The sequence below is a fragment of the Perca fluviatilis genome, chromosome 7 (assembly GCF_010015445.1).
Source record: "Perca fluviatilis chromosome 7, GENO_Pfluv_1.0, whole genome shotgun sequence".
Lineage (NCBI taxonomy): Eukaryota > Metazoa > Chordata > Actinopteri > Perciformes > Percidae > Perca > Perca fluviatilis.
The window spans coordinates 38893782-38908809 of NC_053118.1; the positions used below are offsets into that span (position 1 = coordinate 38893782).

At 46.6% G+C, this 15028-nt stretch overlaps 3 protein-coding genes across 5 annotated transcripts in view; 2 read left to right on the plus strand and 1 right to left on the minus strand.

Annotated features, from left to right (window-relative positions):
- Positions 1 to 9479, plus strand: part of plin6 (perilipin 6) — an 18971-nt gene extending 9492 nt beyond the window's left edge. The window contains exons 5-8 of the mRNA XM_039807018.1: positions 5037 to 5274; positions 5768 to 5931; positions 7457 to 7723; positions 8846 to 9479. Of these exons, the coding sequence (XP_039662952.1) occupies positions 5037 to 5274; positions 5768 to 5931; positions 7457 to 7723; positions 8846 to 9421 (1245 nt within the window). The 3' untranslated portion in view covers positions 9422 to 9479. The remainder of the gene's footprint in view (positions 1 to 5036; positions 5275 to 5767; positions 5932 to 7456; positions 7724 to 8845) is intronic.
- Positions 1 to 15028, plus strand: part of LOC120562999 — a gene marked incomplete in the record, with an annotated part of 504869 nt that overhangs the window by 299737 nt on the left and 190104 nt on the right.
- The window catches only part of trim33l (tripartite motif containing 33, like), a 37127-nt gene continuing 36366 nt past the window's right edge, over positions 14268 to 15028 (minus strand). For all 3 annotated transcript variants that reach the window (XM_039807002.1, XM_039807003.1, XM_039807001.1), the window contains one exon: positions 14268 to 14953. In XM_039807002.1, the coding sequence (XP_039662936.1) occupies positions 14672 to 14953 (282 nt within the window). In that variant the 3' untranslated portion in view covers positions 14268 to 14671. The remainder of the gene's footprint in view (positions 14954 to 15028) is intronic.

Here is a 15028-nt window from a genome sequence, read left to right on the forward strand (position 1 = left end):
GTCTGTCTCTCTGTCTCTCTCTACCCTGTCTGTGTCTGTGTCACTCTCTAACCTGTCTGTCTCTCTGTCTCTCTCTAACCTGTGTCTCTGTCTCTCTCTAACCTGTCTGTCTCTCTGTCTCTATCTAACCTGTGTCTCTGTCTCTCTCTAACCTGTCTGTCTCTCTCTAACCTGTCTGTGTTTCTGTCTCTCTCTAACCTGTCTGTGTCTCTCTCTAACCTGTCTGTGTCTCTGTCTCTCTCTAACCTGTCTGTGTCTCTCTCTACCCTGTCTGTGTCTCTCTCTAACCTGTCTGTGTCTCTCTCTACCCTGTCTGTGTCTCTGTCTCTCTCTAACCTCTCTGTGTCTCTGTCTCTTGTTCCCCAGGTGTTGGGTCACTTTAACCTGTCTCTCTCTCTCTAACCTGTCTGTGTCTCTTGTTCCCCAGGTTTTGGGTCACTGTAACCTGTCTGTCTCTCTCTAACCTGTCTGTGTCTCTTGTTCCCCAGGTGTTGGGTCACTTTAACCTGTCTGTCTCTCTCTAACCTGTCTGTCTCTCTTGTTCCCCAGGTTTTGGGTCACTTTAACCTGTCTATCTCTCTCTAACCTGTCTGTGTCTCTTGTTCCCCAGGTGATGCGTCACTTTAACCTGTCTGTCTCTCTCTAACCCGTCTGTCTCTCTCTAACCTGTCTGTCTCTCTCTAACCTGTCTGTTTCTCTGTCTCTCTCTAACCTGTCTGTCTCTCTCTAACCTGTCTGTGTTTCTGTCTCTCTCTAACCTGTCTGTGTCTCTGTCTCTCTCTAACCTGTCTGTGTCTCTGTCTCTTTGTCCCCAGGTGTTGGGTCACTTTAACCTGTCTGTCTCTCTCTAACCTGTCTGTCTCTCTTGTTCCCCAGGTTTTGGGTCACTTTAACCTGTCTGTCTCTCTCTAACCCATCTGTCTCTCTCTAACCTGTCTGTCTCTCTCTAACCCGTCTGTGTCTCATATATTACTATATAATAGAGCCATGTCAGTTATATAGTATGGCTCTGATTGAGAGCTCTTGGCCTGTTCAGCACCATCGCTGTCCAGCAGCTGTCGCTGTCCAGCAGCTGTCGCTGTCCGTGGTGCTGAAACATTCTTACTTGCTGGCAAACTGCTTTCTTTGTTTGTCAACACAAACTTGTCAAAACATGTGTTTTATTTGACATGTAGGCTTACTGGCTCAACACGTGACACATTATAACGTACATTCATCAGATATTTACCGTTTTTTAATTTTAAAAAATGCCACGACGCCGTGAAGCTCCCCCCACTGTACCGGGTCTAGCTCCCCGTGTCCCGGGTGTTGGGTCACTGTAACTGTCTGTCTCTCTCACGTCTGTTCTTTGTTCCTGGGTCCTTTACCTGTCTCTCTCTCTACCCCTGTCTGTCTCTCCTTGTGTCTCTTGTGCCGGTGTTGGGTCCACTTAACCTGTCTGTCTCTCTAACCTGTCTCTCTCATTTGTCTTCCTTTCCTAACTGTCTGTCTCTCTCCTGGCTGTGTCTCTTGTTCCCCGGGTGCTGGGTCCTGTCTGTCTCTCTCCTACCTGTCTCTCTCTACTGTCTGTCTCTCTCTAACCTGTCTGTCTCTCTCTACTATGTCTCTGTTCTGGTGTTGTGGTCACTTAACCTGTCTGTCTCTCTCCTGTCCTCTCTACCTGTCTGTCTCTCTCCCAGCCTGTCTCTCTCTAACCTGTCTGTCTCTCTAACCGTCTGTGTCTCTTGTTTCCGGGTGTTGGGTACCTGTCTGTTCTCTCTAACCTGTTCTCTCTAACCTGTCTGTCTCTCTCAACTGTCTGTCTCTCTAACCCTTGTCTCTTGTTCCCTGATTCTGGGTCCTTAACTGTCTGTCTCTGTCTCTCTAACCTGTCTGTCTCTCTAACCTGTCTCTAACCTGTCTGTCTCTCTAACCCGTCTGTGTCTCTTGTTCCCCAGTGTTGGGTCACTTTAACCTGTCTGTCTCTCTCTAACCTGTCTCTCTAAACCTTGTCTCTCTCTAACCTGTCTGTCTCTCTAACCCTGTCTTGTTCCTGGTGTGGGTCACTTTAACCTGTCTGTCTCTCTCTAACCTGTCTCTCTCTAACCTGTCTGTCTCTCTCAGTGCAATCTAACCTGTCTGTCTCTCTCTAACCGTCTGTGTCTCTTGTTCTCAGGTGTTGGGTCCTTTAACCTGTCTGTCTCTCTCTAACCTGTCTCTCCTAACCTGTCTGTCTCTCTCTAACCTGTCTGTCTCTCTCTAACCTGTCTCTTGTTCCCCAGGTTTGGGTCCTTTACCTGTCGTCTCTCTCTAACCTGTCTCTCTCTAACCTGTCTGTCTCTCTCAACCTCGTCTCTCCTAACCTGTCTGTCTCTATTTCCATGTCCTTCCTGTGTCTCTCCACTGTCTCTACACCTTCCCTTCTTCTCTAACCTTCCTTTGTCCTTGGTTTTAGGTCAATAACCTGTCTGTCTCTCTCCTAACTCTGTCTGTCTCTCTCCAACCTGTCTGTGTCTCTTGTTCCCCAGGTGTTTCGGGTACTTTAACCTGTCCGTCTCTCTCTAACCTGTCTGTCTCTCCTAGGTGTTGGGTCACTCTAAACCTCTCTCTCTAACCTGTCTGTCTCTCTAGGTGTTGGGTCACTCTAACCTGTTCTCTGTAACCTGTCTGTCTCTCTAACCTGTCTGTCTCTCTCTAGGTGTTGGGTCACTCAACACCTTGTCTAACCTGTCTGTAACTCTCTAGGTGTTGGGTAGTCTAACCTGTCTCTCTCTAACCTGTCTGTCTCTCTAACCTGCTGTCTCTCTAGGTGTTGGGTCAGTCCTAACCTGTCTCTCTCTAACCTGTCTGTCTCTCTAACCTGTCTGTCTCTCTAGGTGTTGGGTCTCTCTAACCTGTCTGTCTCTCTAACCTGTCTGTCTTCTAACCTGTCTGTCTCTCTGGGTGTTGGGTCTCTCTAACCTGTCTGTCTCTAACCTGTCTGTCTCTCTAACCTGTCTGCTCTCTGGGTGTTGGGTCACTCTAACCTGTCACTCTCTAACCTGTCTGTCTCTCTAACCTGTCTGTCTCTCCTAGGTGTTTGGGTCACTCTAACCTGTCTCTAACTCTCTCTGTCTCTCTAACCTGTCGTGTCTCTGTTTTTGGGTCAGTCCTAACCTGTCTCTCTCTAACCTGTCTGTCTCTCTAACCTGTCTGTCTCTCTAGGTGTTGGGTCACTCTAACCTGTCTCTCTCTAACCTGTCTGTCTCTCTAACCTGTCTGTCTCTCTAGGTGTTGGGTCACTGTAACCTGTCTGTCTCTCTCTACCCCGTCTGTGTCTCTTGTTCCCCAGGTGTTGGGTCACTTTAACCTGTCTGTCTCTCTCTACCCTGTCTGTCTCTCTCTAACTTGTCTGTGTCTCTTGTTTCCCAGGTGTTGGGTCACTTTAACCTGTCTGTCTCTCTCTAACCTGTCTCTCTCTAAACTGTCTGTCCCTCTCTAACCTGTCTGTCTCTCTCTAACCTATGTCTCTTGTTCCCCAGGTGCTGGGTCACTTTAACCTGTCTGTCTCTCTCTAACCTGTCTCTCTCTAACCTGTCTGTCTCTCTCTAACCTGTCTGTCTCTCTCTAACCTATGTCTCTTGTTCCCCAGGTGCTGGGTCACTTTAACCTGTCTGTCTCTCTCTAACCTGTCTCTCTCTAACCTGTCTGTCTCTCTCCAACCTGTCTCTCTCTAACCTGTCTGTCTCTCTCTAACCCGTCTGTGTCTCTTGTTCCCCAGGTGTTGGGTCCTTTAACCTGTCTGTCTCTCTAACCTGTCTCTCTCTAACCTGTCTGTCTCTCTCTAACCTGTCTGTCTCTCTCTAACCTGTGTCTCTTGTTCCCCAGGTGCTGGGTCACTTTAACCTGTCTGTCTCTCTCTAACCTGTCTCTCTCTAACCTGTCTGTCTCTCTCCAACCTGTCTCTCTCTAACCTGTCTGTCTCTCTCTAACCCGTCTGTGTCTCTTGTTCCCCAGGTGTTGGGTCACTTTAACCTGTCTGTCTCTCTCTAACCTGTCTCTCTCTAACCTGTCTGTCTCTCTCTAACCTGTCTGTCTCTCACTAACCTGTCTCTTGTTCCCCAGGTGCTGGGTCACTTTAACCTGTCTGTCTCTCTCTAACCTGTCTCTCTCTAACCTGTCTGTCTCTCTCCAACCTGTCTCTCTCTAACCTGTCTGTCTCTCTCTAACCTGTCTCTTGTTCCCCAGGTGTTGGGTCAATAACCTGTCTGTCTCTCTCTAACCTGTCTGTCTCTCTCCAACCTGTCTGTGTCTCTTGTTCCCCCCCAGGTGTTGGGTCACTTTAACCTGTCCGTCTCTCTCTAACCTGTCTGTCTCTCTAGGTGTTGGGTCACTCTAACCTGTCTCTCTCTAACCTGTCTGTCTCTCTAGGTGTTGGGTCACTCTAACCTGTCTCTCTGTAACCTGTCTGTCTCTCTAACCTGTCTGTCTCTCTAGGTGTTGGGTCACTCTAACCTGTCTCTCTCTAACCTGTCTGTCTCTCTAGGTGTTGGGTCAGTCTAACCTGTCTCTCTCTAACCTGTCTGTCTCTCTAACCTGTCTGTCTCTCTAGGTGTTGGGTCAGTCTAATCTGTCACTCTCTAACCTGTCTGTCTCTCTAACCTGTCTGTCTCTCTAGGTGTTGGGTCTCTCTAACCTGTCTGTCTCTCTAACCTGTCTGTCTCTCTAACCTGTCTGTCTCTCTAGGTGTTGGGTCTCTCTAACCTGTCTGTCTCTCTAACCTGTCTGTCTCTCTAACCTGTCTGTCTCTCTAGGTGTTGGGTCACTCTAACCTGTCACTCTCTAACCTGTCTGTCTCTCTAACCTGTCTGTCTCTCTAGGTGTTGGGTCACTCTAACCTGTCTCTCTCTAACCTGTCTGTCTCTCTAACCTGTCTGTCTCTCTAGGTGTTGGGTCAGTCTAACCTGTCTCTCTCTAACCTGTCTGTCTCTCTAACCTGTCTGTCTCTCTAGGTGTTGGGTCACTCTAACCTGTCTCTCTCTAACCTGTCTGTCTCTCTAACCTGTCTGTCTCTCTAGGTGTTGGGTCACCTGAGGGATGCCTTCTTGCTGACGCTGGACGACGTGCAGCTCTGGTTGGCTGATGGCGTTGACGGTGTCGTGGATCAGCTGGCGCGAGCTTCCCGCGCCGCGCTGGCGGCCGTGCGGCTGCTGCAGGACGTCCCGGCAGGCCGCGCCGCCGCCACGGGATTGGACAACGTGCTGAGTCGTCTGGAGGACGCCACCGCCTACTACCTGCCGCTATCGCCAGAGCTGCGTGAGTACACAGGGGCATTCTGGGTAACTGGGGGCACTTTCAGAATCAAATCTGAAATGTTCTCAGTCTGGTGTCTATTAAAGCTGTTATAGCCAATATTAAATAGATACATACTGTCTGTCTCTCTAACCTGTCTGTCTCTCTAACCTGTCTGTGTGTCTGTCTCTCTAACCTGTCTGTCTCTCTAACCTGTCTGTGTGTATGTCTCTCTCCCTATCTCTCTTTAACCTGCTGTCTCTGTCTCTTTAACCTGTCTGTCTGTCTCTCTCTAACCTGTCTGTGTGTCTGTCTCTCTTTAACCTGTCTGTGTGTCTGTCTCTCTCTAACCTGTGTGTCTGTCTCTCTAACCTGTCTCTCTCTCTCTGAGTCTTTTTCTGTCTGTCTGTCTCTCTGTGTTTTTCTGTCTCTCTGTCTGTCTCTCTAACCTTCTGTGAGTCTGTCTCTCTAACCTGTATGTCTCTCTAACCTGTCTGTCTGTCTGTCTGTGTGTCAGGTGTGGAGTGGGAGAGGAGGGTGAAGGAGTTTGATGATGAAGAGGAGGGTGATGAAGAGCCCAGTGTGTGGACGAGGCTCCGCAGCCTCCTGCTGAGTCTCAGCCTGCAGCTCTACGACCTCCTGCTGACGCTCAGGGAGACACTACACAACGCTGCACACAAGGTCACACACACACACACACGCACGCACGCACGCACGCACGCACACACACACTACACACACACACACACACACACACACACACACACACACACACACACACACACACACACAGAGACTCCTGCTGAGTCTCAGCCTGCAGCTCTATGACCTGCTGACGCTCAGGGAGACACTACACAACACTACACACAAGGTCACACACACACTACACACACACACACACACACACAGATTCAGGGAGACACTACACAATGCTGCACACAAGGTCACACACACACACACACACACACACACACACACACACACACACACACACACACACACACACACACACACACACACACACACACACACACACACACACACAGAGACTCCTGCTGAGTCTCAGCCTGCAGCTCTATGACCTGCTGACGCTCAGGGAGACACTACACAACACTACACACAAGGTCACACACACACCACACACACACACACACACACAGATTCAGGGAGACACTACACAACGCTGCACACAAGGTCACACACTTACTACACACACTCAGGGAGACACTACACAACGCTGCACACAAGGTCACACACTTACTACACACACTCAGGGAGACACTACACAACGCTACACACAAGGTCACACACTTACTACACACACTCAGGGAGACACTACACAACGCTGCACACAAGGTCACACACTTACTACACACACTCAGGGAGACACTACACAACGCTGCACACAAGGTCACACACTTACTACACACACTCAGGGAGACACTACACAACGCTGCACAACGTGGAGGTGTGAGAGTCCCGTACAGTAAACGGTGACATCACTTCCTCTATCTCTTCCATGAGAAAGTTTTAAGACACCAAACACAAGCCCTGACCTGGCCGGGAGTTTGGGGAACAGCTGACTGTTTGCCAAACAACAAAGCACAGTCGATGTCTCTCGCTCGTCTCTCTTTTCTTTCTCTCTTTCTCCGGGAAATGAAGCTGCCTTCAGGTGCAGTAGGAAACGTTGGCTTCTATAACCTGTGTCTCTCTCTCTCTCTATCCGTCTCTCTGTCTGTCTCTGTCTAACCTGTCTCTCTCTCTCTCTCTCTCTCTCTCTCTCTCTGTCTGTCTCTGTCTAACCGGTCTCTCTCTCTCTCTCTCTCACTGTATCTGTCTGTCTCTGTCTAACCTGTCTCTCTCTCTCTCTCTCTGTCTCTGTCTGACCTGTCTCTCTCTCTCTCTCTCTCTCTCTCTGTCTCTGTCTAACCTGTCTCTCTCTCTCTCTCTCTCTCTCTCTCTCTCTCTCTCTCTCTCTGTCTCTGTCTGACCTGTCTCTCTCTCTCTCTCTCTCTCTCTCTTCTCTGTCTCTGTCTAACCTGTCTCTCTCTCTCTCTCTCTCTCTCTCTCTCTCTGTCTCTGTCTGACCTGTCTCTCTCTCTCTCTCTCTCTCTCTCTGTATCTGTCTGTCTCTGTCTGCCTCTCTAATATCGTATCGTGATAAAACTACCCCCCTAATAGTAAACCTGTCCTGTGTCCCCAGCAGGTGGGTCTTGGTTGGGTCCTACAGACGGTCGGGCAGTTGCTGCAGTACCTGCAGAGCCTCCTGGTGGCGCTGGCCTACCGGGCAGAGCGTCTCCGAGAGCTGACCCTGAGCCAGCTCAGAGGCCGGGCCGCCATGTTGGCTGAGCTGCGTCCCGTACGTCGGATCAGAGAGCTGCCGCCTCAGATCCAGCAGCCTCTCGGAGACCTGCTGGAACTCTCCCAGATGCTCCTGCAGCTGGTGATTAACGGCACGCCGCTCTACAACCTGGTGAGACACACTGACAGACTCAGATTATTATTCTAAGTGTCTGACAACATTATGGGATGGATCCCTACAGAGATAGACCTTTTAGTTAAAGAGTAAGATCCTTTTAGTTTAACATGAAACAGCCCCGAAATCACCATCACCAAACTCCACCAGACTCCATGTAAATAATCAGGACTTTTAGTGTGTATAGAGCCAGCATATCTCCACCAGACTCCATGTAAATAATCAGGACTTTTAGCGTGTATAGAGCCAGCATATCTCCACCAGACTCCATGTAAATAATCAGGACTTTTAGCGTGTATAGAGCCAGCATATCTCCACCAGACTCCATGTAAATAATCAGGACTTTTAGCGTGTATAGAGCCAGCATATCTCCACCAGACTTCATGTAAATAATCAGGACTTTTAGCGTGTATAGAGCCAGCATATCTCCATCAGACTTCATGTAAATAATCAGGACTTTTAGTGTGTATAGAGCCAGCATATCTCCACCAGACTCCATGTAAATAATCAGGACTTTTAGCAAATTATTATCCCGCATATCTCCACCAGACTCCATGTAAATAATCAGGACTTTTAGCGTGTATAGAGCCAGCATATCTCCACCAGACTCCATGTAAATAATCAGGACTTTTAGCATGTATAGAGCCAGCATATCTCCACATGTAAATGGGTGAATTAAGGGTTTATTTCAACCAAACCAGAGTGGTGATTGTTGGAACATTGGAAAGATGAACCAAGATGGCTTTTGGTAGTTTTATTTAGTTTCTGTCCACTTTGAATGAAATGTGTTTTACGATGATAAAATTCCTGATTATTTACATGGAGTCTGGTGGAGTTTGGTGATGGTTGGAAAAAAAAAAAATGTTTCCCTTTTTATGTACTTAAAATAAATCCCAGCTTCTGTCCGATTATCATCAATTGATAACAAATCATTTATTATTGCTGTGTGAAGAACAGCGACCTGATTATTGTTCTTTTGGTGGAGCTAGACTAACAGTTTCCCCTGCTTCCATTCTTCGTGCTAACTAAGCTAGCCTAAACATCATCCTGAAGCTATCACATAGTACACAGATAGTTATAGAAAAATAAATCATCTGAGTATGATTGTTTGTTTTTCAGCTCCAGCAGCCATCTGCTCAGGAGGTGGAGGACTTCCTGAACCAGGACTTTACGGCTGACGGTTCGTCTCATCGCATTTCCACTAACAGTCTCTTCCTGAAGGCGATGGACGGACGTCCTCGCCGCCGTCGGAGTCGCGCTGCCCGAGGCTCCGTGGAACCCCAGACCCCCGACTCCCCCAACGGCTGCCAGCGCTCCAGCCTGAAGGAGCTAACAGCCCTGAAGGTGGAGGAACAGTTGCTCGCTTCCGGCGCCGACGTTCACCGCAGGCCATCCAAGAAGATCTTTGATAACCTGAGTCCCGATAACGCAGACGATGCCGCAAAAGCTGACACGGACGACGAAAAAGCTGAAATTGCAGAATCCGAAAATGCTGAAATTGCACAATCTGAAAAAGCCGAAATTGTAGAATCCGAAAACACTGAAATAGCCGAAATTGCAGAATCCGAAAACGCTGTAAAGCCGAAATTGCAGAATCCGAAAATGCTGAAATTGCAGAATCTGAAAAAGCCGAAATTGCAGAATCCGAAAACACTGAAAAAGCCGAAATTGCAGAATCTGAAAACACTGAAATAGCCGAAATTACAGAAACCGAAAACACTGAAAAAGCCGAAATGGCAGAATCCGAAAACACTGAAATTGCAGAATCCGAAAAAGCCGAAATTGCAGAATCCGAAAACACTGAAAAAGCCGAAATTGCAGAATCCGAAAACACTGAAAACGCTGAAATTGCAGAATTCGAAAAAGCCGAAATTGCAGAATCCGAAAACACTGAAAAAGCCGAAATTGCAGAATCCGAAAACACTGAAATTGCAGAATCCGAAAAAGCCGAAATTGCAGAATCCGAAAACGCTGAAATTGCTGAATCTGAAAAAGACGAAACTGAAGAATCTGAAAACGCTGAAAAAGACGAAATTGCTGAATCTGAAATCATTGAAATTGTGGATTCTTCCGAAATGGAAGAATCAGAAAACGCTGAAAAAGCCGAAATTGCAGAATCCGAAAACACCGAAATTGCAGAATCTGAAAAAGCCGAAATTGCAGAATCAGAAAAAGACGAAATTGAAGAATCCGAAAACGATGAAATTGAAGAATCCGAAAAAGACGAAATTGAAGAATCCGAAAACGCTGAAATTGAAGAATCCGAAAAAGACGAAATTGAAGAATCCGAAAAAGGCGAAATTGAAGAATCCGAAAAAGACGAAATTGAAGAATCCGAAAACGCTGAAATTGCAGAATCCGAAAAAGACGAAATTGAAGAATCCGAAAAAGACGAAATTGAAGAATCCGAAAACGCTGAAATTGCAGAATCCGAAAAAGACGAAATTGAAGAATCCGAAAAAGACGAAATTGAAGAATCCGAAAAGCTGAAACTGCAGAAACCGGCTACGACCAAAAAGATGAAAATGCAGACATCGGCAATGACGAAAAAGCCAACAACGGCGAACTGCATCTGACGCCACAGTTCGTCTTTCAGAGCCAGAAAGCCTTCGAGGACCCGAGGCCCGACTCCCCCAACGACAACGCCGAAGTGGGCTACGGCTTGAAAGTGGAGGAACCGTCCAGCGCCATCGGCCACCGCCGGCCGTCTGCTGCCGAGCTGCTCCTCGCGCCGCTCAAACAGTTCGTCTCTCAGAGCCAGAAGGTCTTCGACTTACTGAGCCCCGACAACGCCGAAAACGCAGAGAGCGGCGAAACTGACGAAGACGCTGAGCGTCTACTCGAGCCGCTCAAACAGTTCGTCTCTCAGAGCCAAAAGGCCTTTGAGTTACTGAGCCCCGACAACGCAGATGATGCGGAAAAAGCCGAAATTCCAGAATCCGAAAACGCTGAAAACGCCTAAATTGTAGAATCCGAAAACACTGAAAACGCCAAAATCGTATAATCCGAAAACACTGAAATTGCTGAATCCGAAAACGCTGAAAACGGCAAAATCATATAATCCGAAAACACTGAAATTGCAGAATCCGAAAACGCTGAAAACGGCAAAATCGTATAATCCGAAAACACTCAAATTGCAGAATCTGAAAACGGCAAAATCGTATAATCCGAAAACACTGAAATTGCAGAATCCGAAAACACTGAAAACGGCAAAATCGTATAATCCGAAAACACTGAAATTGCAGAATCCGAAAACACTGAAAACGGCAAAATTGCAGAATCTGAAAACGCTGACGACATCGACACAGCATCGGCCGACTGTTAAACACCACGGCGTCCTTTTGTTCGTACACGTTCACCAACAGAGCGATCGGACGATTAGTTTAAATCTCTGAGAAACGAGTCCATCCTTAAATCGGTAGGTTTTATTTTACTATAACAAAACAAACAGGAAAAAAAATATATATTCATGAAATGTTTTTCCAGAGCTTTCGGCCTTCATCCATCACAGAGGCTCTTATCTCCACAGCGCTGTGGAGTCAGTGAGAATAAACTCTCTGGGTTGCTCTCAAGCTTTTTATTCAACAATGTTCCCCCTTTGAACAGAGTTTTTGAGCCATGTACTCCCCTAAAGTCTCTATAAAGAGGAAGAGGACAGCGATGTCAGCGATAGATTTACTAAACTGCAGACTTGGACCTGGAACATGCTTAGATGGTGATGGAAAAAGGAGACAAAAACTTGGAAAAAAACGATAGAAAGAAGGAAGGAAGGAAGGCAAGAATAGGTCGGAAATAAGTGCGTAATTGGTTTGAAACGAAAAACTGATTTTAATTTAGTACCCTGACCAAGTACGACTTCGTCCGCGAGTGTTCCTTCCAGTGTAATAACAGTTTTACATTTTCGTTATTTTGGTACCATTTCATTGCTAACATCAGCTATCCGCTTCCCAAACGAATGCAAGCTAATGTTAGTGAAGTATCAGCGTGATCCTCCATCTTCAACAGGCTTTCAAATCTGCCGGCAGATCCGGCAATCTCCTTCTGGCATTCGTCACGGTGCCAGAGGTCTGTCCCTCTTTGGCTAAGGTATTTTAAAGTGCCCATATTCTGCTCATTTTCATGTTCATAACTGTATTTAGAGGTTGTACCAGAATAGGTTTACATGGTTTAATTTTCTAAAAACACCATATTTTTGTTGTACCGCACATTGCTGCAGCTCCTCTTTTCACCCTGTGTTCAGGTCTCTGTTTTAGCTACAGAGTGAGACATCTCACTGCTGTAACATCTTTGCTGTCAGTCGCACATGCTCAGTAGCTAGGTAAGACTACATGCTCAGTAGCTAGGTAAGACTACATGCTCAGTAGCTAGGTAAGACTACATGCTCAGTAGCTAGGTAAGGACTACATGCTCAGTAGCTAGGTAAGGACTACATGCTCAGTAGCTAGGTAAGGACTACATGCTCAGTAGCTAGGTAAGACTACATGCTCAGTAGCTAGGTAAGACTACATGCTCAGTAGCTAGGTAAGACTACATGCTCAGTAGCTAGGTAAGGACTACATGCTCAGTAGCTAGGTAAGGACTACATGCTCAGTAGCTAGGTAAGGACTACATGAGCTAGCTAGCTGTTTCTCCAACTTCAGTCTTAGCCGGGAGACTTCTTCTAAACGAGGGCCCACTTCCAACTTAGCATAGAATCCCTGCAGAACAGGGACATGGACGTAGTTCTTTTGGAGATTATGGTGAACTAGTGTGTGTTGTAGCAGTGTTTAGCCATTGAGAACGAGCTGGCATGCTAACGCTTAGCTCCCTGGTTTCGGCTAGTGCCGTAGAAAGCCGTGCAGATTTTGACCAGCTCACCAGGAGACTGAAGGCAGGACACATTCAGAAACCGGATCTCACTCAGAACACCATGGATGGATTTATTTCAAAGTTTGTATGAAGCACCAGAGACACAAAATAACAGCCCATATCCCAGAAAAAGTGATTTATTTCAGAATATGGGCACTTTAAAGATGGAGGCGCTACATGGCTACATCGCTCCTATGTAATGTGAATGACTCTGAATATCAGATCCTACGAGAATACTCGGATGAGTTGGTGGAAGTAATTCCACATGAATGAGTTCATATTGGTGAGAGAACGAAGGGGCTCACAGCCTGTAAACTGCCTCTGGATCAACTCGGACGGGTTGGAAATAAAGATTTTGGATCACATTTAAAAACTTGACTCAGATTTATCTTTTCATTTTGATTTTAATGTAAAAAAAAAAAAAGTTTATACAAGTTTATAAACATAAAGACAACTTTACTTTTGACAAAATGAAATACTTTTGATGCCCTGATCTTCAAATTATAAATATAAGACTTTTCATTCATTCATAGACAGACAGATGGAGAGAGACAGACAGATGGAGAGAAGACAGAGAGAGACAGACAAATGGAGAGAGAGAGAGACAGACAGATGGAGAGACGGAAAGACAGCAGCGAGAGAAAGAGAGAGACAAAGAGACAAGAAAAGACAGGGACAGAGGGACAGACAGGGACAGAGAGAGAGAGACAGAGAGGGACAGAGAGAGAGACAGATAGGGAGAGAGGGACAGACACCGAGACGGAGAGACAGAGAGCAAGACAGACAGATGGAGAGAGAGACAGACAGGGACAGAGAGACGGAGACGAAAACAAAGAAAGGCCTCTGTTGTCCTCACTGGTTAAAAACTTTATTTGTTGGTGCTCCCTCTTTCTGGTCATCTTAAAGCTCAAAATATTGTGATAATAAAGTGAAATGAAAGAACCATACCTCTGTCAGACAGACAGAGAGATTAATAAAGTGAAATGAAAGAACCATACCTCTGTCAGACAGACAGAGAGATTAATAAAGTGAAAGGAAAGAACCATACCTCTGTCAGACAGACAGAGAGATTAATAAAGTGAAATGAAAGAACCATACCTCTGTCAGACAGACAGAGAGATTAATAAAGTGAAATGAAAGAACCATACCTCTGTCAGACAGACAGAGAGATTAATAAAGTGAAATGAAAGAACCATATCTCTGTCAGACAGACAGAGGAGATTTAAGGCACTGAAAAGATAACAAAAAGAGGGCTGTGCTGGTCTCGTGTCGGTCTAAAGCTGAACATTGATTTCTGTAAACTGCCGACTCGTTAAGCAGCAACATGACTCAGCATTTCATCAATGAACTGATTGAATTGGACCCTTCACTCTGTCCACGAACAGCTGCTGTCTGTCTGCAGCTGAGACCTCTGACACAGACAGACAGGCAGTACAGACAGACAGTACTGAGAGACAGACAGACAGTCAGGTAGGCAGTACAGAGAGACAGACAGCTGCTTAATGTATGCAGCTGACACCTCTAACACAGACAGACAGGCAGTAAAGACAGACAGCTGGTTTCTGTCTGAAACACACATAACTCTAATGTGCAGTTTAAAAAGTTAATGATTGATACTTGGCGTCTGTGTGTCGATGCAGTATTAGCCCGGAGAAATACTCGCAATACTACACAAATTTACCCCTAACCCCCCCACACACACACACACTTCAGAGTCTGAAGAACTGAACGTACAAATACAACTTTTTCTGTGTGTGTGTCTGTGGGCCATTGTGCAACCCTTATAGTTGACCTCCTGATTAAAATGAGATTAGGTTAGTTTAGATTTTGGGAGATTTAGTGTAACTTTGGACCGTAGCTGTATCCCTTCACACACACACACACACACACACACACACACACACACACACACACACACACACACACACACACACACACACACACACACACACACACACACACACACACACACACACACACACACACACACACACACACACACACACACACACACAGGACTTCAGTTCCCAGAATCCTCAGGGAAAAGTTCCATCTTCCTCCTCTTGTAGTGCCTCCAACCCTCCGACAGTTTGAACTTCAGTTCCCAGAATCCTCGGAGGGTGGTTCTGTCTTCCTCCTCTTGGAGAGACACACGTCCATCAGAGCCTCCCGCAGCCTCTTCCTCGTCTCCTTCAGTCTGGCCTCGTATGACATCACTTCCGGTTCTTCCTGCGCCGTGACCTTTGACCCCTCGCTCTCTGGTGCGTCTGCGGCCACGTTGGCGCCGAGCGACGCGCCGGCAGTAGACTTCTCTTCGGCCATAAACGCCGCGCTCAAACTCCTCATCCTCTTCTGCAGATTATTCAGAAAGGAGTCACCCTGCAACAGACCACAAGTTTTTTTTTTTTACTTTTACTTATTTTTTTAAAGTCGTTTTTAAAATCTGTACTTTTA